Source organism: Cervus canadensis, chromosome 21 (genome assembly GCF_019320065.1).
Source record: "Cervus canadensis isolate Bull #8, Minnesota chromosome 21, ASM1932006v1, whole genome shotgun sequence".
Lineage (NCBI taxonomy): Eukaryota > Metazoa > Chordata > Mammalia > Artiodactyla > Cervidae > Cervus > Cervus canadensis.
The window spans coordinates 30,018,645-30,044,227 of record NC_057406.1 but is presented as its reverse complement, the minus strand read 5'-3'; the positions used below and the strand labels follow the sequence as shown (position 1 = coordinate 30,044,227).

General features: G+C 36.9%; 1 protein-coding gene across 2 annotated transcripts in view; it reads left to right on the top strand.

The window, feature by feature from the left end:
* Positions 1 to 608: 608 nt before the first annotated feature.
* Positions 609 to 25,583, top strand: part of SLCO1A2 (solute carrier organic anion transporter family member 1A2) — a 51,117-nt gene continuing 26,142 nt past the window's right edge. The window contains exons 1-7 of one of the 2 annotated variants that reach the window (XM_043441516.1): positions 609 to 713; positions 1,062 to 1,183; positions 5,962 to 6,103; positions 8,084 to 8,216; positions 16,428 to 16,534; positions 20,459 to 20,605; positions 24,875 to 24,973. In XM_043441516.1, the coding sequence (XP_043297451.1) occupies positions 1,124 to 1,183; positions 5,962 to 6,103; positions 8,084 to 8,216; positions 16,428 to 16,534; positions 20,459 to 20,605; positions 24,875 to 24,973 (688 nt within the window). In that variant the 5' untranslated portion in view covers positions 609 to 713; positions 1,062 to 1,123. Of the gene's footprint in view, positions 714 to 922; positions 948 to 1,061; positions 1,184 to 5,961; positions 6,104 to 8,083; positions 8,217 to 16,427; positions 16,535 to 20,458; positions 20,606 to 24,874; positions 24,974 to 25,583 lie in introns of those variants that run through there. The other variant, XM_043441517.1, reaches the window with a different exon arrangement.

Genomic DNA, 25,583 nt, shown 5'->3' with positions numbered 1-25,583 from the left:
ATTCATATATAATTTTTCAGTGGCTATTGCCTTAATGTGTGTAGGGAATTAGATACAGGTTTTTAAAAATTAAGGCCAGTCTGGATATTGTTAAATGGATATGTTTCAGAAGATTTTAGTCAATTAATCCTGGGGATACTGTTATGATAGCATCTGACAACTTGAAGTAAATTTACTAGAATAAATATTGTCAGAGTGAAATAGTTTGGTTTTGGTACAAAATATTGCCCTGGTTTCAAGAAAGGAAATAGGCAAAATCTTTGACAATGCATTAGTAGAATTTAAAAGACTATGCCATTTTTTTATTTTACATATAAAAGCATCTATCTATATACTGTGTATATATACTTAGACACACATATATCTGTATTTAATATATATGTATATGTATAGATCACCACCTTTGTTTGGTCTTCTCCTAGACCTCACTTCTTAACTGGCAGCTGTAAGATTCCTTTCCAGATCAAAGAATTATTTGTTGTTTTTACTTAGGCTATTTCCATGATTAAAATTCCATGTCTCCCCAGGTTTCCGTGAATCAGCAGTGCCCCAGAAAGTGTTTCCCGTCTTGAGACTCCAGGGAAGTCTTGGAATCCAAAGAACTTGAAGAGGGAGCCTGGCCAAACGAGATTTTTGAGTCTTTGTAGGCTTGCTAAACCAGATACTTAGCACACAAATCAAAGTCCGTGTGTTCCTAAAAGCAGCATTTTCATGTAAGTCCAGGGAGCTCATTGTGGTTTTATTTATTTTGGCTAAAGAAGTGAAAAGTTTTGTTTTAACCATGTGATTATTATTTTACAAGGAGAACATAACAAATTATTTTAATCTTTAATCTCACTAAAGAGTAACTGAAATGATTTGATGTAACTTTTTCAATGGAAAACTTGTTAACAACTAAATCTTCTCTAAGGTCATTACTTTCTGGATCTGAATCAGAAGCTTCCTAGGTATTTTTGTTACACAGTGGATTCTTGATTCTGTTACTCAGATTCACCGTTTTCTTCACAAGAATGATGCTTTATGACTGTCAGTAATTTAATAGATTTTTGTCTTCTTAAAAGACTAGAATTAAGAAATATCAAGATTGAGAACATAAATATCTTGGACTATTCAGAAGAACAACATGGGAGAAACTGAGGAAAGAATGGAAACTCATAGAATAAGATGTCTTTCCAAGTTGAAGGTATGGACTTGCTTTGTGTGGATATATGTATATGTACTGTATTTTCTTTTTAAACCTAGATCTTGTAAAGTTGTTTATATCTTCATGCACTAATCTGATAGTAACATCATACCACCTGATATATTGATAATTTCTTGCTTTAATGAAATTGGTTTGTAACTGAGAGTGTGTCTAAATAGGATTATTGATTCAGGAAATTTAATCAGAATAGCTTTGAAGGATTTAAATGAGGATCTTAAACATTTTCAAGCACACATAATACAGTACGATTTACTTTCCTGGCTACTGCTGCTAAGTCGCTTCAGTCGTGTCCGACTCTGTGAGACCCCATAGACGGCAGTCCACCAAGGCTCCGCTGTCCCTGGGATTCTCCAGGCAAGAACACTAGAGTGGGTTGCCATTTCCTTCTCCAATGCAAGAAAGTGAAAAGTGAAAGTGAAGTCACTCAATCGTGTCCGACTTGGAGTGACCCCATGAACTGCAGCCCACCAGGCTCCTCCGTCCATGGGATTTTCTAGGCAAGAGTACTGGAGTGGGGTGCCATTGCCTTCTCCGAACTTTCCTGGATCAAAGGCCTATTTAACGTTCACCCTTCTGGTGAGAGAAGTATGGAGCTCTCTCCTGGAAAATAGTACATTGGACAGAAAAGCTTTTTTAATCTCTATTCAGTGATGACTTCACAATGACCCACTAAAACAAATGCTTACTTCAAGCTTTGGCAACATACCAGTCATTCTCTATAAGAAAAATGCCCATTTTGCTAGCTGTTTTGGGTATTCTTAACTATTTCAGAGCAATCCTTTTTGCATAACCATAAAACCATTTTGCCTTCAAGCAAAATTTGAATAAACTAGAAGATCTGGATACTTGTCCTGATTCTACAGCTAGTGCCTGTAAGTGGTTATCAAACTATGACACTGCCACCAATTTTCTTCCTATTGAAAGTTTGTTTTCTCTTTATATGTGTAGAGGAAAAATCTACATATACAGGAAAGTTGAGAATCATGATATAGAGCTAGAAAACCACTTTTGCCTGAAATGCTACATTAATTATGTATTTTAAAAATCCCCTTAAATTGTTCCTTAATTCTGATGTCCATCTCCTAAAACCGAGGGTTTAAAAATAAAGCTTGAGGACCAGGCTTCCTAGATTTGTGCTGAGTTCAACTGCTGGTTTGCAATTGCCCTTGGATAAGTTGCTTCACCTCTTTGTGGTCCAGTTTTCTCCTCTGAAAGAGATAATGACAATTTACTCTTATCTCATAGAATTTTTTTTTCCTTTTACATGCTCTGAACAATGACTGGAATATTGTAAGCTTTCAATAAATACTGGTTATTATTAATAGCATTTGTGGATAAGAGTCAAGAATTATATATTAACAATTGGCTTTTAATTTTTTATAACGTTGGAGTTTGGCAGGATTAGATATTGATCTGAATGTGACAACCACGTATTGCAAGCACAAGTTTATCAGGTAAAAGACAGTTGCTTCATAAGTCGTCTGGGTTGCTCTGATTCTCTGACCTTAGAAATCTGCTCATTAAGCAAGCATTTTTCGAAAGTAATAAAGGACTCTCTTCAACAAGTTTGCTTCAAAGGTATTATTGAAACTGGGGCATTATTGAAAGCTGATAGGACTAGCTTTATAAATATCAAAGTTATTTTGTACTAGACACGGGTAGGAATAGCCACTAGTTAGACAGCCTACCTAGATGTTTCGGGAAAAGGAAAGTGGGATCATGATTTATTGAGTTTCCTTTCTTAAAATGTTAAATAAAAGAAATTATTCTTTAAAATATGATTTGTACTGTGCTTGGTTGGCTTTGCTTGTTTTTAAATACAAAATCTGAATTATAAAATCATGTGAAAGTATTTACAGTGTGCTCTGCAAAGATTTACAAGGAGATGCCAAACATGGTTTTTATAAATGGGATTTATTATAAAAGGATAAATAGCTAGAGATATAACTATGCTATCTAGTCAGTCATATGACAATATGCATTTTGACTTATATTGAACTTGATATTTAAATTTTCCAAGTCTTTTCCACATATATTTATATTCAGATTTCCCCAAATTAATTGGTGAGGTAACTTTTGGCTTAGATGTAGTTAATCCTATTGAATTTCATCTATAGTCAGCTTACTTTCAGATCTGACTACTTTTTCAAGATGTTTTTGAATACTGATTCTGTCATTTATTCAATAAATTGCACTGAGAACCTATTGTTTGTGAGACTGAAGATACAAAGGTAAATAACATATGGCTCCTATCATTGAGATGCTCGCAGGATAGTGAAATAAGAGGTTATAGGCATCCAAACACATAAGTAAAGTGTACTGTGGGGAATTCCCTGGAAGTTAAGTGGTTAGGACTCTGGCTTCCATTGCAGGGGACTAAGATTCTTGTGCCATGTGGCATGGCCAATAGAAAAATAAAGTCCCTTAAAAATAATAAAGTGCACTGTGCTGAGGGCTGTAATAGAGGCAGGAACACAGCAGAGTGGGAAGATAAGGAGGATACCTGGGAAGTAGAAAGACAAAGGAAGACTACACAATAGAAATAATGGTATAGTGAATTTTAAATATTGAGCATACATTTAACAGATGCACAAAGTGAAGAAAACACTACAAGTGGAGGACCACATGTAAAAGTCACTGAGATTTAAAGTAGCATGATGAATTAAAAGAACTATAAGTAGAATATTATGCTTGGCGACAAGGGGCAGGAGATGATAGTGAGATATAAATGAGGCTTTGTTTGCATGTAAAAAGTAGGGGTTTTTGTTAATTGGAAGCCACTAAAAAGTTTCATGAAGTGGAATCACATGCTAATTATGAATTTTATTCATTAATTAGATGAATAATTATCATGCTCCAAGTTAGTGGTGGTGGCAGGTAGAAGGGAGATTGGAAGTCGGAAAGAGTAGAGGAGACAAAAAAAATGATTGCAATTGTCTAAGCTAAACTGTGCATCAATTTGAGAGATTTGGGCATCTGGGTGGTAGTTAAAGCTATAGAAATATGAGAATTACTAGAAAGAAGATATCAGGCGAAAACTAGAGGGTATGAGACAAATGCCTGAAGAAGTTGGCCAAAGAAGAGATGACTGAATACAGAGTCTAGCAGGTAGGCAGAGACATAAATATGCATTGGGAGAGGAAATTTTAGGAAGGAAAGAGAGATTGATGATGCTAAATGACTCTGAGTCATCAAGTTAGCTGAGGACCGAGAAGTGTCCATTGGATGTGGAAATCAGGAAGTTAATGACCTTTTACAGAGTAGCTTCAGGAGGAGCCAGACTGTAGTAGACTGAAGGGCGAGGGGAAGGTTTGTGTAGGCAATGAATCTAGACTATTCTTCCAAACAGCTTGATAGTACCTGCACCAGGGCAGAAAGAATATTTTTTAGGACAGAAATATCTTGCATATATTTATAAGTTAGTAGAGAGGGAGGTAGTAAAGAGTATGAGGTTGAAAATAGAGGAGGCGGTTAGTAATTGATGAATTAGGATTTCAGCAATGGAAGGAATGGGTTCCAGAGCATGGATGGAGAGATTTTCTTATATAGGGGGAGGGATCCATCCTTTTAAAAGTGGAAGGAAAATTAGAGTGGCAGGGAGAGGTAAATTTGAAGGTGAAGATGCTGAGACCATTTTCTGATCAAGAGGAGCACATGGCTGAGTTGGAGCCCTCCCTCTTGAAAGGAGTGTATAAATTATGGGGTTGGTTCAAGATTGAGAAATTGGAGGGGTAAGGATTTTAGTGTATGAGTGTACTAGCTGGACAGTGAATTGAATGGTCTTTCAGGATGGAAGTGTCATCAGGAAATACTTTTAAGGAGGTCAAGGAAAAAGCCCCATGGTATAAGATTGGAGACCACCATTCAGGTTGACATAAACCTATTTATCCATAATTTGTTGATTTTGAAGCAGTAATTAATCTACCTAACTTATGATTACCCAGTATACAATGCTCCTTTTTCAAATCCCTTTCTAAGATCTAAATCTTTTCCCTTCTGATTTAGTAAAACTATCAAAATGTTAACCTTTCATATTTAACCATTCTCGTTCCTACTGATCACAATGATTCTATCTGTTAAGTTGTCCTTGATTTTTGTTATGGATTATGTCAGCCTGACAGCTGTCTGGAGTTATACTAATACATAGGAAATGTGATTCAATATGTGGAATATTGTATTCATATTTGTTTATCTTAGAAAGTATCTGTTCAGTTCAGAAATATTTCTGTTATTGTTTATAATTAAAATATTGCTTTAAATAAATTAACTGGCAGTAAATAGCAAAATACTGCTGTATACATTGCATATAGCTTTGCATAAAAGAGAACTTAAGCAAATTTGCTACAGAAATAATGCCTTTGTGTAATGTTACATTCTTTTAAAAAAATTAACATGCATGTATTCTTTTGTTCTACGATAGCATTGTAATGCTGAAAATCTATTTAAATCATTTGCTATGTCTTATTTAGAATGATAACTTGTTTCTATGTATGTATAAGACATTTCCATAAAATAATGAGGATACCAATGACCTACAAAATTCAATATACTAATCAATTAGTTCAACTTTGAATTTTTAAAGTGAGAACATAGCATAGAAAACAAGAACAGTTCACTTTAAAAGGTTCTCTCAAACATAAGAGTTACTTGAACTGAAAACAACCAGTATTTTGGTAGAAGATATTTTATCAACAAGTGGCAAATATACAATTTAAAAATAAAATTTTCATGTTTTCTTGTACTTTTTTTCTTCCTAGATGTTTCTGTTGGCAATAACATGTGCATTTGTATCCAAAACACTATCCGGATCTTATATGAATACCATGCTCACACAAATAGAAAGACAATTCAACATCCCAACATCTCTAGTTGGATTTATTAATGGAAGTTTTGAGATTGGTAATGAATTATTTTTGCATTGCTTCTTTGTGTGTATTGTCTATGGAGCTAGTCTGAATTTTACTTTCCTTATTTTCTGCTTTACGTCATTCAGTCTGACTGCATGTATTTTCTAAAATGGCTTAAATAACCTGGCTCACTTTGGAATATATTTAGAAAGAATTCATTTAAATATTATCCCCAAATAACACTTAAACATTGCCACATATCCAATCACAGGGCTTTTTATTCTAATGGTTAAATTTTTAAAAATCTAACAGTCTTTTGGTCAGCTAGCATGAGCAGCAGAGTGTTTAGAGTACTAATATTTAATGTATCATTTAATGACCTTTAGGGCTTTATCTTCATGTTTAGAAGATATCAAGGGGAAAAAGGGAATTCATTTTTTTTTTAAAGCAAATATTTTTCTTCTCCTGTTGTTTCTGGGAGGTTGACAATTCTCTTTTCTAAGTGGAAAGAAGAAACAGTTTTTGTGTCTCATTGACTTTATTTTAGAAACAGCCTGTAGGGAAGCATAAAGTCTATTCTTGGGCTCTGATATTTGTGGCTGATTGGGAAGATGTGAGGCCAGAGAGAAAGAATGAGGAAGGGAAATATTTCTCCTGTGAACAAAGTGGCAGGGAACTACAAATGCCACTCCTTTAGTTTTAGAGTGGGTTTTACTTCCTTTAAGAGGAAAGGTGCCTTTAATACTTTTAATCAGTATCTGACAGAAAAGTTAGAATTGGAGAGAGGCAAAACTGAAACCAGTGATGCTTGATCTTGTCTCCTAGTCTTCCGTCCTGTCAGACCTCATTCAGCATCACACATGTAACAGATCCTGGCCGCAGAGCCAGAAGTCACTCCTTCTATAGGCCCTTTGAAAACCCAGCTCACAGTCTAATGAAGGGCATAGATGCAAAATAATTTAACTGATGCAGTAAGTTTGGTGACATAGGTATATGACAGTTCCTATAGGAACACAGAGAAGGGACACAACCTCCCTTAAGGAAGATAGGCTCTTGACGTCAAGGTTTTCCAGATGAAGAAACAGGGTTGATAAGTTTGAAGAAAATTCCTGTAGAAGAAGCAGCATAAGGATGAAGCAGTATGGTAGCTCATGTGTGGAGCAACATTAAGCCCAATATTATCAACTGGCCAAGCTTCAGGTGGGAATTACTAGATTATAAATCTGGAGAAATGGGCAGGAGTGAGAAATGAGCTACTGGAGAGCTTTGTATGCTCACTACAAAACTTATCTTTTACCCTCTAGGTAACAGAGAGTCACTAAGAAATTGGCTAGGGTTATTAATATTTCTGTGTCAAGGACCTCTTTGGCAATCTGATGCCAAATGTTCTCAGAATAACATTTTAATTGAATAAATTAAAAATTACAAGAGTACAAAGGAAGCCAATTATATTGAAATAAAATTATCAAAATATTAAAAATAAAATATATTTGCATTTTTTACCAACACATTAGATAACAATATCTACTCCAGTTTTGAAGTAATCATCAGTGTCAATAATATTTTGAGGCATCTGCATCAACTGTAATGTCATATGCAAATACCTGTAACTTCTGTTGGTGATAGTTGGTGACAAAATTGTACATGCTTCCAATACTACTGTAGTTTGCATCTGCTTTCATTGTCAAAGGAAATACTAATGTTTAGTTAATTTAGTGAAAATAAAGATGCAATTTTATTTTTGTCACTCAAGTTCATGGAACACCTGATTTCTATTCATGGACTATTTCAGGATTTATAGATTGTAGGTCAAGAACCTCTGTTGAAACACATTGTAAAACAGAGCCCTCCTTCATGGCAGGAGTTGTGTTTTAATCACTTATTATTTTGTGCACCTCTAGCACCAATTCCAGTATTTGAGATATTTATTATACAATGAATGCTAGATAGTTAATGATTGGGTGAGGCTGTTAATTCAGACTTTGTTCATAATTATTGAAATATTCATTTCTCACATCAATTTTTTTTCTAGGAAATCTTTTGTTGATTATATTCGTGAGTTATTTTGGACCAAAACTGCATAGACCAATAATGATTGGTGTTGGATGTGTGGTTATGGGCCTAGGGTGTTTCTTACAATCACTACCTCACTTCCTCATGGGCCGGTAAGTATTGCAGCTTCCGACGATTTTTTAGGTGCAATTTTCAGCTGCAGGAAATAAGCTTGGATTTCCTTTCTAGGAATAATGCTTCCTAAAGGCACAGAGAACTGTCATAAGAACTACAAGAAGAACTTTAGGTGCAGATTCTGTCCTACTTGCCTCTTCTATGCTCTTGGCTGTCTGACTTCCATTTAACATGTCAATTTATGAAGCAGAGATTTGGGACAGAGTTGAGTCTGATGAAGATTCTTTTTTTAATTTTAATTTTTTAAATTATCAAACTATGATAACACATTTATCAGAGACTTGGAAAATACAGAATGAGGTTACTATATATTACAATTATTTTTTTAAGTAGATAAATTGAGATTTTTGTTGGAGTTTCAATATCAAAGTCTCAAAAATTAATAGAATGAATATACAGAGAAGTAGAAGGATATAGTGAACCAATTCAACATAATTAAATTTATACAATTTTCACACAATCAGTTCAGTTCATTCATTCAGTCGGGTCCGACTCTTTGCGACCCCAGGAATCGCAGCACGCCAGGCCTTCCTGTCCATCACCAACTCCCGGAGTTTACTCAAACTCATGCCCATCGAGTCGGTGATGCCATCCAGTCATCTCATCCTCTGTCGTCCCCTTCTCCTTCTGCCCCCAATCCCTCCCAGCAGCAGGGTCTTTTCCAATGAGTCAACTCTTCCCATGAGGTGGCCGAAGTATTGGAGTTTCAGCTTCAACATCAGTCCTTCCAATGAACACTCAGGACTGATCTCCTTTAGGATGGACTGGTTGGATCTCCTTGCAGTCCAAGGGACTCTCAAGAGTCTTCTCCAACACCACAGTTCAAAAGCATCAATTCTTTGGTGCTCAGCTTTCTTTGCAGTCCAACTCTCACGTCCATACATGACTACTGGAAAAACCATAGCCTTGACTAGACGGACCTTTGTTGGCAAAGTAATGTCTCTGCTTTTTAAAATGCTGTCTAGGTTGGTCATAACTTTCCTTCCAAGGAGTAAGCGTCTTTTAATTTCAAGGCTGCAATCACCATCCGCAGTGATTTTGGAGCCCAGAAAAATAAAGTCTGACACTGTTTCCACACAATAGTAGGAAACAAACTCTATTCAAATTTCCATAGGCTGTAAACTGGGGGACACTGGAATGTAGCCAGGGACATCAAACAAGGTGCAAAAATTTCATGGCCTAAGATCACACAGTCTGTTCCCTTATTGTGGAATTATGTTAGAAATTGATGGAATTTCTTAGGACCTGGAAAAATTTGGGATTACTCCTTTCTAGGGACAATTTTTTTTTCCAGTTATTTCTGTTTAATTACAAGTTATTCTGTACAGTTATAGTTTTTGTTTAATTATAGGTCACCAAGAGATAGACTAGTCTTCAGGTTGATTTTTATTTTAACTTTTACCACATTAATGAGTACAAAGTTGCAAAAAGTAAAATTATTTTGAGAAAGTGTTGTCCTCCACCCCTTCAACATTGCTCATGTTACTGCTCCTCAGAGGTGGCCACTCCCAACTCGTTTTGCTCTTGCTCTTTGCTTCCATATTTCTAAGTAAATGTTTATCCTTTTAGTTTTTAATACTTTAGTGTTATGTAATATGCATATTGCCTTCCTACTGTAAAATCATAGTCATTATTCCTGTGACTATGTAAATATTTTTTATATTTCAGCTGAACCATGCTATTTTTCCTTTTTTACATCACTTTTAATTTTTCCTAGATTAAATAATTGCCTCATTTTATGTATATTAAAAATATTAATTGACTTATTTTTGGTTGCATCAGGTCTTAGTTGCAGTGCATGGGTTCAGTAGTTGTGGCCCATGGGCTTAGTTGCCTTACAGCATGTGGGATCTTAGTTCCCTGACCAGGGATTGAACCTGTGTCCCCTGCATTAGAAGGTGGAATCTTAACCACAGGACCAACAGGGAAATCCCCCTCATTCTATATTTGATTCGTTTTCATTTCCCTTGAATCATCAGCAAATTCTCTACCAGTAGGGCGATGTCTTCTGAATATACTCATACACATCAGAGGGTTTCATTTTTGTCTTTGAGCTGCGTCCCCTGTCACCGTTGATTCTCCACCTGCAATCTGAACTAGGAACTCTCCATGTCTGCTGCATGGCTGCTTCCTTGAAATTTTCACTCACTATTCTCCTTGGGAACTTGTTTTGCTTCTTTCTTCCATTCAATTACTTACTTCCTGGGTATCATATCTCCCGCTTTCCTTTTCATTCTTACTCTTTGTGGAAAACATTATCTAATAGGTTGCTGAGAAAGTGTAAGGGATGTAACAATTTTAAGACCTTGGACATCTGAAAATATTCCTATTTTCCTTTCATACCTGGTTGACAGTTTACCTGGTATAAAATCCTGGTTTGAGGTTTTCTCCCTAGGGATGTTGAAAACATAATTTTCAATGTTTTTCTCGAGAATCCTGTACCATTTTAAACCCTGTGACCAGTTTCTTCTCTTTGGAGTTATTGGGATTTTCCTTTAAACTCCAGAGTTTGAATTCATGGTAATTGCCTTGGTATAAGTGTTTTTCCTTTATTGTTCTAGGTGCCTTCAATCTGGACATTTATAAAAATTATTTGTATTGTTTCTTGGATAACATCCCCTCCCACCCACTTTCATTCCCCTATGGAATGGTGTGTGTGCTTGGTCGTGTCTGACTCTGGGACCCCATGGACTGCAGCCCACCAGGCTCCTCTGTCCATGGGATTTTCCAGGCAAAAATACAAGAGTGGATCATCATTTCCTTCTCCAGGGGATCTTCCTGACCCAGGGATCCAACCCAGGTCTCCTGCCCGGCAGGCAGATTCTTTACCAACTGAAGAATGGCGACCGACTCCAGTATTCTTGCAACATGACTGAACACACGTGTTTTGGAACTTTCACTCCTCCACTTCTCTTTATAAAACTTCCATTCATTCCTGAATATTGTTACACTCTGAGTTAACCTACAGTTTTCTCATCTTTTCTCTCCAATTTTCTATCTCTTTGTCTTCTCATTACTTTCAGGGGAGATTTCTTTTATCTTCCAAACATTTGAGTGCATTTCTAACTTTTGCTCTCATATTTTCAACTTTCAAGGTATTGTTTGTTGTTCTTTGAAGGTATCTTTTTAAGAAACATCTTGCTCTTATTTTAAGCATGCAATGTCTTTTTCCATCTACATTTTCTTCATCTGTCTTCTTGTCTCTGTCTCCTTCAAGTGTACAGTTTTTTATTTGCTTTGTCTCTGTTCTTATGTTACAGGTCTCATACATCTGGTGGTCCTTGGTTAGCTATTCATACTTAAGAAACAGGGATAACAACAACGAACTAATTGGAAGTTCTGTGTCCATGTGTATGACATGGTGGTGGGAGGACTTCTTCACAGCACAGGGACTAGATGGTTCAGAGCTGGCTCAGAACTGCCCATAACCTGTCAGTTAATCTAGGCAGGGGTTCTCCAGTCTGCTGTCTGAGACATGGTGCAACGTGGCTACCAGCCAGGTGCGCGTGGTTGTCTCACTTTTCAGTACATAGATTCTTCTTTTACTTAATATCCCTAGTTTTTAGTGTGGCCTCTTATATGACTTAGGGACTAAATAATAACCACAAGCTATCCTCAAAGTGCCTGTTCTGACTGTCTGCAGTCAAAGGCCATTTTTTTGGGCTGGTGGACAATGCCTATAAAGGTTTAACTGCTCTTATACACATTTTAAATCAATCCTCTGATTTTTGGGATCATATCCACTCCCACCTTGATCTAGTATCCTGTCTGAAATTTCTAAGGATGTGTGGCTCATGTTTGGTTGCTCCCCAGCAGGCACTTCCTCAGGCCTGTGCTTCTCATATTTTTTTAGTTCAGTGACCACCCACTTATTGATTTTCCCATTTTCCAAATCTTACCTTCTTGTCAAAATTTCAAATTCTCTTTCTTCTTGTCAATCTTCCATTCTCTTTACCTTTGTGACATTATATTTCCTTTGCCATTTTATAATCCATCAGCTGTTATTTTGCTGAAGTTTTTGGGATGAACAGACTTGGAATGAATTATTTTGATGAGTTACATGGATCACATAAATGAAAATGATATGACATCTTCTCAGGCATTTCTGAAGGGATCAAGAGTTTTCAGGCAAAAAGTTTTTATTATCCTTTTATTTTCTATCCTGTCCCAGACAACATCAAGTAATATTCAGATATTATTTGCATTTATTTCTACCCTCTGCTAAAGGTGCTAGTTTTTTGTCTGAAGCTGGCATGATCATGGGATCATGGGTGTGGTGACAAAAGCCTTTGTCCACAGTTCACAGCCAAGCTCTGTGGCCATGACTGGACAATTGTTCTAAGGGGAAGTTATATTGACCTTTTTTATTATGTTCAATAGCATAGAAACTAGACTTATCAGTACTTCCTAGTATAAAACTCTTTAGCTTATTTGTTATTCAGAAGGGAAAGTCTATTTATATATTTATTTTGGCTTTTTCTTGTCTAGTAGAAATATAGAAACTAGTCCAGCAAAAAATTCTAACAAAGAGAGACTTAGCTGGAGATATTTTCTTCCATTATTGCAGCTTATAATTTACTTTCAGAGAAAGGGCATGGGGATCTTGACGTATACACACTATGATATTTAAAATAGATAACTAATAAGAACTTGTATGTTCTTATTATACTTGATGTATGGCACAGGGAAATCTACTCAATGCTCCATAAGGACTGATAAGGGAAAAGAATCTAAAAAAGAGTGGATATATGTATCAGTCTCAGTTCAGTCACTCAGCAGTGTCCAACTCTCTGCTACCCCATGAACCACAGCACGCCAGGCCTCCCTGTCCATCACCAACTCCTGGAGTCCACCCAAACCCGTGCCCATTGAGTCGGTATGCCAATCAACCAACTCGTCCTCTGTTGTCCCCTTCTCCTACTGCCCTCAATCATTCCCATTGTCAGAGTATTTTCAAATGAGTCAGCTCTTCACATTAGGTGGCCAAAGTATTGGAGTTTCAGCTTCAGTGTCAGTCCTTCCAATGAACACCCAGGACTGATTTCCTTTAGAATGGACTGGCTGGATCTCCTTGCAGTCCAAAGGACTCTCAAGAGTCTTCTCCAACACCACAGTTCAAAAGCATCAATTCTTCGGTGCTCAGCTTTCTTTATAGTCCAACTCTCACATCCATACATGACTACTGGAAAAATGATAGCCTTGACTAGAAGGACCTTTGTTGGCAAAGTAATGTCTCTGCTTTCTAATATGCTGTCTAGATTGGTCATACCTTTTCTTCTAAGGAGTAAATGTCTTTTAATTTCAAGGCTGCAATCACCATCTGCAGTGATTTTGGAGCCCAGAAAGATGAAGTCAGCCACTGTTTCCCCATCTTTTTCCCATGAAGTGATGGGACTGGATGCCATGATCTTAGTTTTCTGAATGTTGAGCTTTAAGCCAACTTTTTCACTCTCCTCTTACACTTTCATCAGGAGGCTCTTTAGTTCTTCTTCACTGTCTGCCATAAGGGTGGTGTCATCTACATATCTGAGGTTATTGATATTTCTCCCAGCAATCTTGATTCCAGCTTGTGCTTCTTCCAGCCCAGCATTTCTCATGATGTACTCTGCATATAAGTTAAATAAACACGGTGACAATATACAGCCTTGATGTACTCCTTTTCCTATTTGGAACCAGTCTGTTGTTCCATGTCCAGTTCTAACTGTTGCTTCCTGACCTGCATAGAGGGGAGGCAGGTCAGATGGTCTGGCATTCCCATCTCTTGAAGAATTTTCCACAGTTTGTTGTGATCCACACATCCAAAGGCTTTGGCATAGTTAATAAAGCAGAAACAGATGATTTTTTGGAACTCTGTTGCTTTTTCGATGATCCAGCAGATATTGGCAATTTGATCTCTGGTTCCTCTGCCTTTCCTAAAACCACCTTGAACATCTGGAAGCTCACGGTTCATGTACTGTTGAAGCCTGGCTTGGAGAATTTTAAGCATCACTTTACTAGAGTGTAAGATGAGTGCAATTGTGCGGTAGTTTAAGCATTCTTCGGGATTGCCTTTCTTTGGGATTGGAATGAAAACTGACTTTTTCCAGTCCTCTGGCCACCACGAAGTTTTCCAAATTTGCTGGCATATTGAGTGCAGCACTTTCACAGCATCATCTTTCAGGATTTGATAGTTCAACTGGAATTCCATCACCTCCACTAGCTTTGTTCATAGTGATGCTTCCTAAGGCCCACTTGATTTCATATTTTAGGCTGTCTGTCTCGAGGTGAGTGATCACACCATCATGATTATCTGGGTCATGGAGATCTTTTTTGTACAGATCTTCTGTGTATTCTTGCCACCTCTTCTTAATATCTTCTGCTTCTGTTAGGTCCATACCATTTCTGTCCTTTATTGAGCCAATCTTTGCATGAAATGTTCCCTTGGTATCTCTAATTTTCTTGACGAGATCTCTAGTCTTTCCCATTATATTGTTTTCCTCTATTTCTTTGCATTGATCACTGAGGAAGGCTTTCTTATCTCTCCTTGCTATTCTTTGAAACTCTGAATTCAAATGGATATATCTTTCCTTTTCTCCTTTGCTTTTTGCTTCCCTTCTTTTCACAGCTATTTGTAAGGCCTTCTCAGACAGCCATTTTGATTTTTTGCATTTCTTTTTCTTGGGGATGATCTTGATTCCTGTCTCCTATACAATGTCATGAACCTCCACCCAGAGTTCTCAGGCACTCTGTTTATCAGATCTAGTCCTTTAAATCTATTTCTCACTTCCACTGTATAATCATAAGGGGTTTGATTTAGGTCATACCTGAATGGTCTAGTGGTTTTCTCCACTTTCTTCAATTTCAGTCTGAATTTGGCAATAAGGAGTTCATGATCTGAGCCACAGTCAGCTCCTGGTCTTGTTTTTGCTGACTGTATAGAGCTTCTCCATCTTTAGCTGCAAAGAATATAATCAATCTGATTTTGGTGTCAACCATCTGGTGATGTCCATGTGTAAAGTCTTCTCTTGTGTTGGTGAAGAGGGTATTTGTTATGACCAGTGCGTTCTCTTGGCAGAACTCTACTAGTCTTTGCCCTGCTTCATTCTGTACTCCAAGGCCAAATTTTCCTGTTACTCCATGTGTTTCTTGACTTCCTACTTTTGCATTCCAGTCCCCTATAATGAAAAGGACATCCTTTTTGAGTGTTAGTTCTAGAAGGTCTTGTAGGTCTTCATAGAACTGTTCAACTTCAGCTTCTTCAGTGTCACTGGTCGGGGCATAGACTTGAATTACCGTGATATTGAATGGTTTGCCTTGGAAACGAACAGAGATCATTCTGTTGTTTATGAGATTGCATCCAAGTACTGCATTTCAGACTCTTTTGTTGGTTATGATGGCTACACCATTTCTTCTAAGGGATTCCTGCCCTCAGTAGTAGATATATGTATATGTGTGACTGATTCATCTTGCTGTACAACAGAAACTAACATAACATTATAAATCAACTATACTCCAAGAAAAATTAATTAAAAAATAATTTAGTTTTTGAGAAAGGGCCTAGGATTCTTGTGGTAATTTGCCTATGGTACATAAGATATACGTTCACAATCTATTAACCATTATGTGCTTATGAGAAGAGAAAATGTCATTACACTGCACTGTCACAGTATTTGAATATCCAAAGGTCTTTCATTATGATGGGCAAATGTGTTGTTTTTCTTGGAGCTTGGTGAATGCATGAAAAGATTATTGTCTGAATTCTCAGAAAGTGCGAATATGTATTTTATGAGCCAACCTTAGAGAAAACAACGTGGGAGACTTGTTTCATTATGTTGTTCCTCTCCCCCCACAAGCCTTTATTTTCCTAATTATACTTTGTAGAGTCTATTATTTTTCTTAGTTTTTGTTCCTTATCCCACAGTAATATTTCCAGGGAATGATCACCTAAAAAAATCACAAAAGGTTGATGTTAGGTAATCTAAAGTGTAGAGATGCAGATAATCAAAAGCTAACTGTGAGTGAATCGCACATTTACAAGAGTGGCAAGTTCTTTTTGACAACATCAATCCAGGATGACTAGGTGTCAAAAGTAAAAGGACACCTCATTTCCTGGGTTGGATGTTGTCTCTTAAATGAAGCATGAACATCTTCACAATGCTCACATTGTCCTCATCGACTCCATAACACAAGCGTGTTTTGTGTTCATACAGATATGAATATGAATCTACAGTTTCAATTTCCGGCAATTTGTCCTCAAACAGTTTCTTGTGTATGGAAAATGGAACCCAGATTTTCAAACCAACAGAAGACCCATCAGGTTATAAATTTCATTACTTTGGTTAATTTGTAACTGAACACTTTCTATGGAGGGGCTTTGAATGAGTTATTGGGTTTGGTTAAGTAAGGTAAATGAACAAAAAGATATTTCCCCCCAAGAGTTTTGAGAGGATCACAGAGAATAGGAATGGAGAACAGAGAATGTTAGTCCTCTTATATTTGCATATACTTACTAAGCCTGCCTTGTCTATTCTTTAAAATGGTTATTTAAAAAAAAGTCAGGGACTTCCCTGGTAATCTAGTGGCTAAGACTGCATTCCCAATGCAGGGGCCCTGGGTTCAATCCCTGGTCAGGGAGCTAGATCCCATATACCACAACTAAGGGTTCGCATGCTGCAACTAAAAAGATCCCACCTGCCACAACTAAGAACTGTTGCAGCCAAATAAATAAACAGATATTAAAAAAAAAAAGTCAAATATACCCTCCCAAGGGCCGCTGTAGAGTTAATTCCATTGTGGAAAGCATCTTAGAAGGATAGGTTTATACTGACGATTTGGTCTATACAATTTTCTAAATAGGAAACAGAGGTAGAAAGAAAAATCTTAAGATTTGTGTTATATTATTGGCCACCTTATGCAAAGAACTGACTCACTGAAAAGGACCCTGATGTTGAGAAAGATTGAGGGAAGGAGGAGAAGGGGATGATAGAGGTAGAGATGGTTGGATGGCATCACTGACTCAATGGACATGAGTTTGAGCAAACTCCAGGTGATAGTGAAGGGACAGGAAAGCCTGATGTGCTGCAGTCCATGGGGTCACAAAGAGTCAGACATGACTGAGCGACTGAATAACAAACAATTGATATTCTATAGCAAAGAGGTGACCCTACAGACTTGCCTCAGACCAGAACTTCTTTTCCTGTGATGGGGACATTTTCATGCTGGATTCATATTAGTGAAAGTTATGGTGGTCCCCTAGGTTGGAAATTTCACTACCAGCATGGAATAAGAGGGAAGCAAAATAGTTTATTTTTCTTTAAATTTTCATTGATGTATACTTGATTTAAAATGTTGTGTTAGTTTCAGATGTACAGCAGAGTGAATGTTATACGTATACATATATCCATTCTTTTTTAGATTCTTTTCCCATATAGGCCATTATTAAGTATTGAGTAGAGTTTCCTGTGCTATTATCTAGTGGGTCCTTATTCAAAATAGTTCAAAGGAGTTTAAGAATAGCTGTCTCAGAAACTCTAAGCTAAAGGAACCCCCTGGGGAAACAAAGGGAAACGGTGACATCAGCAGTAGCCTGTGTTCCCCTTCAGCTGGTTTTTACCAAAGAATGATTCAGGTCCTATTTCCTATTTTTCTTCATGTGCTTTGTAGCAGATAAACAAAGCCTTCCCAATATGGTGTGCCTCCAGGAGAGTGTGTTGATTCCTTGATTCTTTGGTATATTCATTTTTGCCTCAGAGGAAACCTAGAGTTTGCTTTATACCTATAGACATAAATCTTTATGCTCGTCAAAGATAAAATATGAATACCAAGAAATGGAGATTATGATTTTCTGGACTGGACATGACTGACAGATAGCCTCACAAGAAATTTCAAGATCCAGATGTGTTCAGGACCCTCGCTTCTGCAGGTGGCACAGTTTACTACTCATTGGGAAAATGCAAATCAAAAACCACAATGAGATACCATCTTACACCTGCCAGAATAAAGTGAGTGAAGTCACTCAGTCGCGTCTGACTCTTGTGACTCCATGGACTATAGCCCACCAGACTTCTCCATCCATGGGGTTTTCCAGGCAAGAATACTGGAGTGGGTTGCCATTTCCTTCTCCAGGGGATCTTCCCCACCCAGGGATCAAACCCAGGTCTCCTGCATTGAAGGCAGACGCTTTACCCTCTGAGCCACGAGGGAAGTCCCTACACCTGCCAGAATAGCTGTCCTCAAAAAGATGACAAGTAACAAATGTTGGTGATGATATGGAGAAAAGGGAACTCTTGCAGGCCCCTGATGGGAATGTAAATTTGTGTAGCCACTGTGAAAAACAGTATGGAAGTCCCTCAAAAGATTAAAAATAGAGCTAACATATTGCTGTTCAGTTGCTATGTCGTGTTTGAGTCTTTGTGACCCCATGGACTACAGCCTGCCAGGCTCTTCTGTCCATGGGATTTCCCAGGCAAGAACACTGGAGTGGGTAGCAATTTCCTTAGGATTCAGCAATTCTACTCCTGTATATATATAACAAAAATATTAATTCATAGAGATACAGGCATCTCAATGTTCACAGTTACATTATTTACAATAGCCAAGATATGGAAGCAAGCTAAGTATCCATCAACAGATGAATGAATAAAGAAGATGTGGTATATACACAATGGAATATGTTAGCCACAAAGAACAATGAAATTTTGCCATTTACAACAACATGGAGGGTATGCTTGGTGAAATAAGTCAGAAAAAGAGAAACACTGTCTGTTTTGACTTATATGTGGAATCTAAAAAATGAAACAAATGAATGAATATATCAAATCCAAAACAGGCTCATAAATACAGAGAACAAACTAGTGATTACCAGTGGGGAGAAGGATAGGAGAGGGGAAAACAGGAGAAGGGAATTAAGAGATACAAATTACTAGGTATAAAATAAATCAGACAAAAGGACATATTGTACAGCACAAGGAAAGTAGCCAATATTTTATAGTAGCCTTATATAGAGTATAATCTATAAAAATATTGAATTACTATGTTGTACACCTGAAACTAATATAGTATTGTAAGTCACTATACTTCAATTTTAAAAAAAGTTATTTGGGGGTCAAGTACATAGTGGACTCTATATTACTACGCAGTTAAATATTTTTAGTTTCTATAAAATAATTATAACTGTAGAGAACTTAAACTCTTAAATCTTATAAATATAGTAACAATTCTAGAAAGAGATACTTGTGTTTTTTCCTCTCCCCAAAGTTAGTATATAAATTGGGTAGCAGTTATAGCAGTTAGTTAAGTTTAGTAATTGCTAGTAAATTAAGTCTCTGGAGGGGAAAAAAAGGTTATGACTTTTAGTGTTTGTAAATTTCTGTGGTGTAAATACTCTCACCAAACTGTTGCTAAATACTGAATTGGGAAGAGATGTGTATACTCATGTCTCCTAACCCAGTAGGAACCGGCTCCAGGATACCACTTATTGTTGGCCATACCTAAGTATCTGTTAGAAAACGCAAAACAGATGGCCCAATGAGTCTTTGATGGCATAGTAAATTTTTTTCACTTTATGCAATATTGCTTTGAATTCAATATATATATATATTTTTAATAACTTTTTGTTTTATATTGGAGTCAGAGAGATCGCCTGGAGAAGGAAATGAACCTGCTCTAGTACTCTTGCCTAGAAAATCCCATGGAAAGAGGAGCCTGGTGGACTACAGTCCAGGGGGTCTCAGAGGATCGAGCACAACTTAGCAACTAAGCAGCAGCAATGAAAGAGTTGATTAATGGGCTTCCCTGGGGGTGGCTCAGTGCTAAAGAATCTGCCTGAAATGCAGGAGATATGAGTTTGATCCCTGGGTTGGGATGATCCCCTGGAGAAGGAAATGGCAACCCACTCCAGTATTCTTGCCTGGAGAATTCCACGGACAGAGAAGCCTGGCTGGCTACAGTCCCTGGGGTCACAAAGAATCAGACATGATGCAGCAACGAAATGACAACAACAAAATGGCTGATTAACAATGTTGAGATACTTTTAGGTGGACAGCAAAGGGACTCAGCCGTACATGTACATGTGTCCATTTCCCCCAAACTCCCCTCCCATACAGACTCTGGCATAGTAAACTGTTGGCAAGTGCTGGGGTCACATAAGAACTGTGACATGCTTACCAAAATCGCAGAGTTAAATATTGCTAATATTTCACTACTCAAACACTAATGCAATGCCTTTTTTCTTTTAATGCAGAGTGTGTGAAGGAAGTTAAATCATTAATGTGGGTGTATGTACTGGTTGGAAATATTATACGTGGAATTGGTGAAACTCCCATCATGCCTTTGGGTATTTCCTACATAGAAGATTTTGCCAAATCTGAAAACTCTCCTTTGTATATTGGTGAGTTGGAAAATCTACCTTAGCCTCTTTTCAGGACAGTAATTTCCTTGAGCATGGATATGAGTTATTTATTTAGATGCTTAGGCATTTCCAGAATGTTGAACAGAGTGCTTTGGCGCAATAGGCCATCAATTAAAGTTTGTTGAATAAAGCAATTATAAGCTACCTCCAAGTAAGCCACTTTGCTAAAACTGCTTTTTACTATTGAAAATACCAATAATCTAGCTCCCCTGGAGTTCTATTTGCCTTCTCCATTTTCTTGGCACCACTATATACCCAATCTGTGAAGAAATTTAGCAATGTTTTCTCTAAAATGTCATTTATTCAAAATCTTTCTCACTATTTTCATTACTTCTATTTTTGTTCAGGTCTTTGTTAGCTTTGATATTGTTCACTTGATCTGTAGTAGTTAAAATCAGTTTCTTATAAAAATTTTTGCAGTATAATTTTTCTCAAATATATTAAATGTCTTCTCTCTCATGTTAATGAAGCATGCTGACTCTTTATTAAATATGAGCCCTCCACTTATTCCTAGCTCTGCCCACAATTTATCTATTTAGTTTCTTATGTAGTTTCTCTTTATTACAATCTCTCTATGATATCACAACCTCTCTACAATATTTTTCATAAATATCTGTCTTCAGACCTTTGGTTATGTTTCCTGAAATTTCCTTTTCTAAATTCTATCAGTACTTCCCACAATAGGCAACTTAACATCTACCTTCGTATGTTGCCTTACAATCTTCTAAAGAGTCTTTATTTATTGTGCATAATTTGTTTATATTTCTTAGTTACTCCATCTGTTGTTAGTTGTAAAATCATAACTTTGAATACTGGGATATTTTGCTATTAATGTTGAAATAGCTTCTTAAAACCAGAAAAATCAAAGAGGGTGAGAGAAAGCAGGAACAGAGCTACATATAATGAGGAGTTAAAATATTTAGGAACCATTATTTGAAGCAACTTTGGGAGATTTTTGATGACCTATTGATTTTGCAATAATCTTTTTCAGTGTCTTTTTATTCAATCCTTTCAAATCCCTCTACATACTTATATTGGAAGAATACAAAATGCTCACCTGCAATAAATTAACAAATATCTTGTTACAATATGTATTTCTTTCTTCAACAAATATTAGAGTATATAATACATAGAAACAACTGATAATCTCTAGATGTATTAAGATGAGTAAGACATTGTCCACATAAAATTTAGTATATAAATAACTGCATGTGCTCAGTTGCTAAGTTGTGTCTAGCTCTTTGTGACCCTCTGGACTGTTGCCCACTGGTCTCCTCTGTCCACAAGATTTTCTAGGCAAGAATACTGGAGTGGGTTGCCATGCTCTCCTCAAGGGACTCTTCCTGACCCAGGGATTGAACCCTCATCTGCTGTGTCTCCTGCAGTTAGATTCCTTATCACTGAGCCACCTGGGAAACCAAATAACTACATAATTATAAATAAATGAAATTTGATAAATATGTATATAATTAAATTTGAAAAATTACATTGAACTTAGGGGAAAGTGAAATAAATATGGCCAGGTATAATTTAACTAGCTACATACCAAGAAAAAAATTTCCATGTGTGTCTCTGGAGTTTAGGAAAGAATATAAAAGCTAGACATAAAATTTGAGAATCATCTATACAGAGACAAAAATAAAATCAAGAGGGAGAAATAAGATTATGATAGGATGACTCATGCTATATAGTGAAAGGTCCCAGGATAATACACTAAGCAACATTCTTATTTGTAGAGTAGAAGGAAGGAAGGAAGGAAGTAGAAGGAAGGAAGGTAGTAGAAGGAAGAAAATTTTAAAAAGGGGTAGTCATAAGGGAAAAAGTAGAACAATAGATGAATGTATAGATTTCTGAGTCTTAAGAAGAAGAGCGCCAAAAGAAAGCTGGCGAATGAGAAGATGAAGACCATAAAAAGGACATTAGGTAAGTGGCTGAGCAACTAACATAGATAAGTGGCAAAGAGATCACTGAGAGTGTTTTGAGTAGAAAGTGATAGCATTTGAGTAGAGTGAGTGGTGAGGAAGTAGATGCAGAGTGTAATGACAGGAAAGAAATCAGTGTGAATTTGATATATTGCAGAAATCAGTGGATGAGGGAGATTGAACAGATGCACAAGAGAGAGTGTTTGGTTGAACAAGACATCAGAGAAGACAGACAGGGTTAGCATCAGGAAGTCAGGTGTGCACAGGGTGGACTAACCCATAGCACTATGGAGAAGGCATAGGCAATAAGTGAAGATCTATTTTGAAGTAAAGAGGAAGAAAGTTGAAGAAGCTCATGGCTTGATTTTTAATGGAAGCAGGGAAGGATCACTATAGACTCAGAATTATAGACAAGTCATGAGATAGCTGATGATAACAATCCAGATGGGTAAAAAGTCAAGTGAGGATGAAGGGGGATGTGGAGGATAAGAAAGGATATGATAGTAAGACGGAAGAGAAGTATCATTAAAAGTGAGGATAGAACCAGAAAAAGTTCAAGTGTTCTAACGTGAGAGTATTCCCCAAATTGATCTACATATTCAGTGTGCATGCCTAGGAAAATTATAATACCAGTTGCTTTTTATTTTTGGAGAAATGGACAAGCTGATCTTAAAATGCAAATGGAAATGCAAGGGGCACTGGGCAGCCAAAACATCCTTAAAAAATAACAATGGACTTCCCTGGTGGGCTAGTGGTTGGGAATTCATCTGCCAGTGCAGGGGACACAGATTTGATCTCTGGTCCAGGAAGATCCCACATGCCTGTGGCAACTAAACCCATGTACCACCGCTGCTGAGCCTGTGTGCCCTAGAGCCTGTGCTCTGCAACAAGAGTAGCCTCCATTCACCACAACTTGAGAAAAGCCCGTGTAGCAATGAAGACCCAGCACAGTCAAAAATAAATGAATAAATAAATAAATAAATGAATGAATAAAAAAAATTTAAAAAAAAACCCCCACAAAACAACAGACTTACACTTCTGATTTCAAGATTTGCTACAAAATTATAATAATATCATTGTGATTCTGGCACAAGGGTAGATATATAGGTCAATAGAATAGAAGTGCTAGTCTATTATTAACCTCTATGGTTAATTGACTTTAAGATAGATGTTAAGATCATTCAATGAGAGAAGATTATTTTCAGCAAATGGTGAAAGGGAACTGGCTATCCAGGTGCCAAAGTATGAATTTGGGTTCCTACCTGGTGCCATGTACAAAAATTTAACTCAAGATAGATAAAAGTCCTAAATGTAAGAGGTAAACTGATGAAACTCTTAGATGGAAACACAGGTGTAAATCTTCATGACTTTGAATTAGACAACAGTTTTTAGACATGAAACCAAAAGCACAAGCAACAAGAGAAAAAAATAGATAAAGACTTTATCAAAATTTAAAAGTTTGTGCATTTAAGGACATTATCAAGTTGTTGATTTGGGAATGAAATTTTTCTGAAAATATGCCACAAGAAATTTATCATAACCTGATATTGCTTTAAAATTCATTCAAAAATATGACTGTGGAAAACATCAAAAGGATTTTTCTCTATATTGTGACTTTTTCAATAGCAAGATCTCAGCTGTAATCAAAATATCCACCCATGATACAGTATTGAAAATTCTATCCCAATATGGGACACATTATTGGTTTACTCACAAAACACAACAGAATTCGCCATAAAAGGCCATCACTTTAACCAACCTACAAGAGAACCAACCACAAGAGAAAATGGTTTTGAATCATAATATAGACGGTCTACTAATCTAATCTTTGTCTTATCAATTTACCAGGTCAATTTGAGATTGTGGAATCTGATGCCATAGCATTTAAAGATTCGCATTTCCTTAGTTTCATTTCAAAATTACTATTAAGGAATGGAGTCATACAAACACTCTGATCATTTTAAGTAAGTTAGTCTTTCATAACTGAAAAGGGATATTTTCATCTTGGAGAAGGGAGTTTGCATACAATATCCTTATCCTGCTGCAGCCAGTCACTTCTAACCACAAGTCTTTACTTGTAACCTGGCATGAAAGAGAATTTGGAGGCCTAGAAAAGTGGTGTCAAATTATGAGATTCCTTTTTCAACATTTAAAGAAACAACTGTGCTACTTATTGTAAACCAAGTTTAAGTTTCCAACAGATTGAATACGTAAGGCAAAAATATCTGCGGTAAAAACAATTCAATCCTCAGACTCTTCATGGGATTAGACCTCTTTATGTGGGTGTAGTACTTTACCATAACTTTATGTTTACCTTCATTTTTAGGGTTAATCGAAACAGGAGCTATCATTGGTCCTTTGATTGGTCTTTCATTAGCGTCATTCTGTGCAAATGTTTATGTTGACACTGAATCGGTGAACACAGGTAATTCCATAAAATCTATACAATGTCTATAATACACAAAGCATCATCTAGTATGTCATCACATTTAAATTTTGCTTACTTGACCCTCAGATAGAATCTCCACTTTTCAGGTGACCAAGTTGAGGTTGAGGAGTTTAAATAATTTTTCAAGTATTTCAAACCAGTGAACAGGAGAGCATGATAAAATGCTGATGTTGTAACACAGAATCCAATGCTCATTCTATCACATGAGTCATATTTCTTTTTTTCAGGAGATTTAAGCACAGAGGTTTGAATTTTTTAAAATCAAGCAATCATTTGTGGATAACAAAGTAGAAAGTGAAAGTGAAAGTCACTCAGTTGTGTCTGACTCTTTGCGACCCCATGGATTATACAGTCCATGGAATTCTCCAGGCCAGAATACTGGAGTGGGTAGCCTTTCCCTTCTTCAGGGGATCTTCCCAACCCAGGGATCAAACCCAGGTCTCCCGCATTGCAGGCGGACTCTTTACCAGCTGAGCCACAAGGGAAGCCCAAGTATACTGGGGTTGGTAATCTATCCCTTCTCCAGTGGATCTTAGTGACCCAGGAATCAAACCGGATTGCAGGTGGATTCTTTACCAACTGAGCT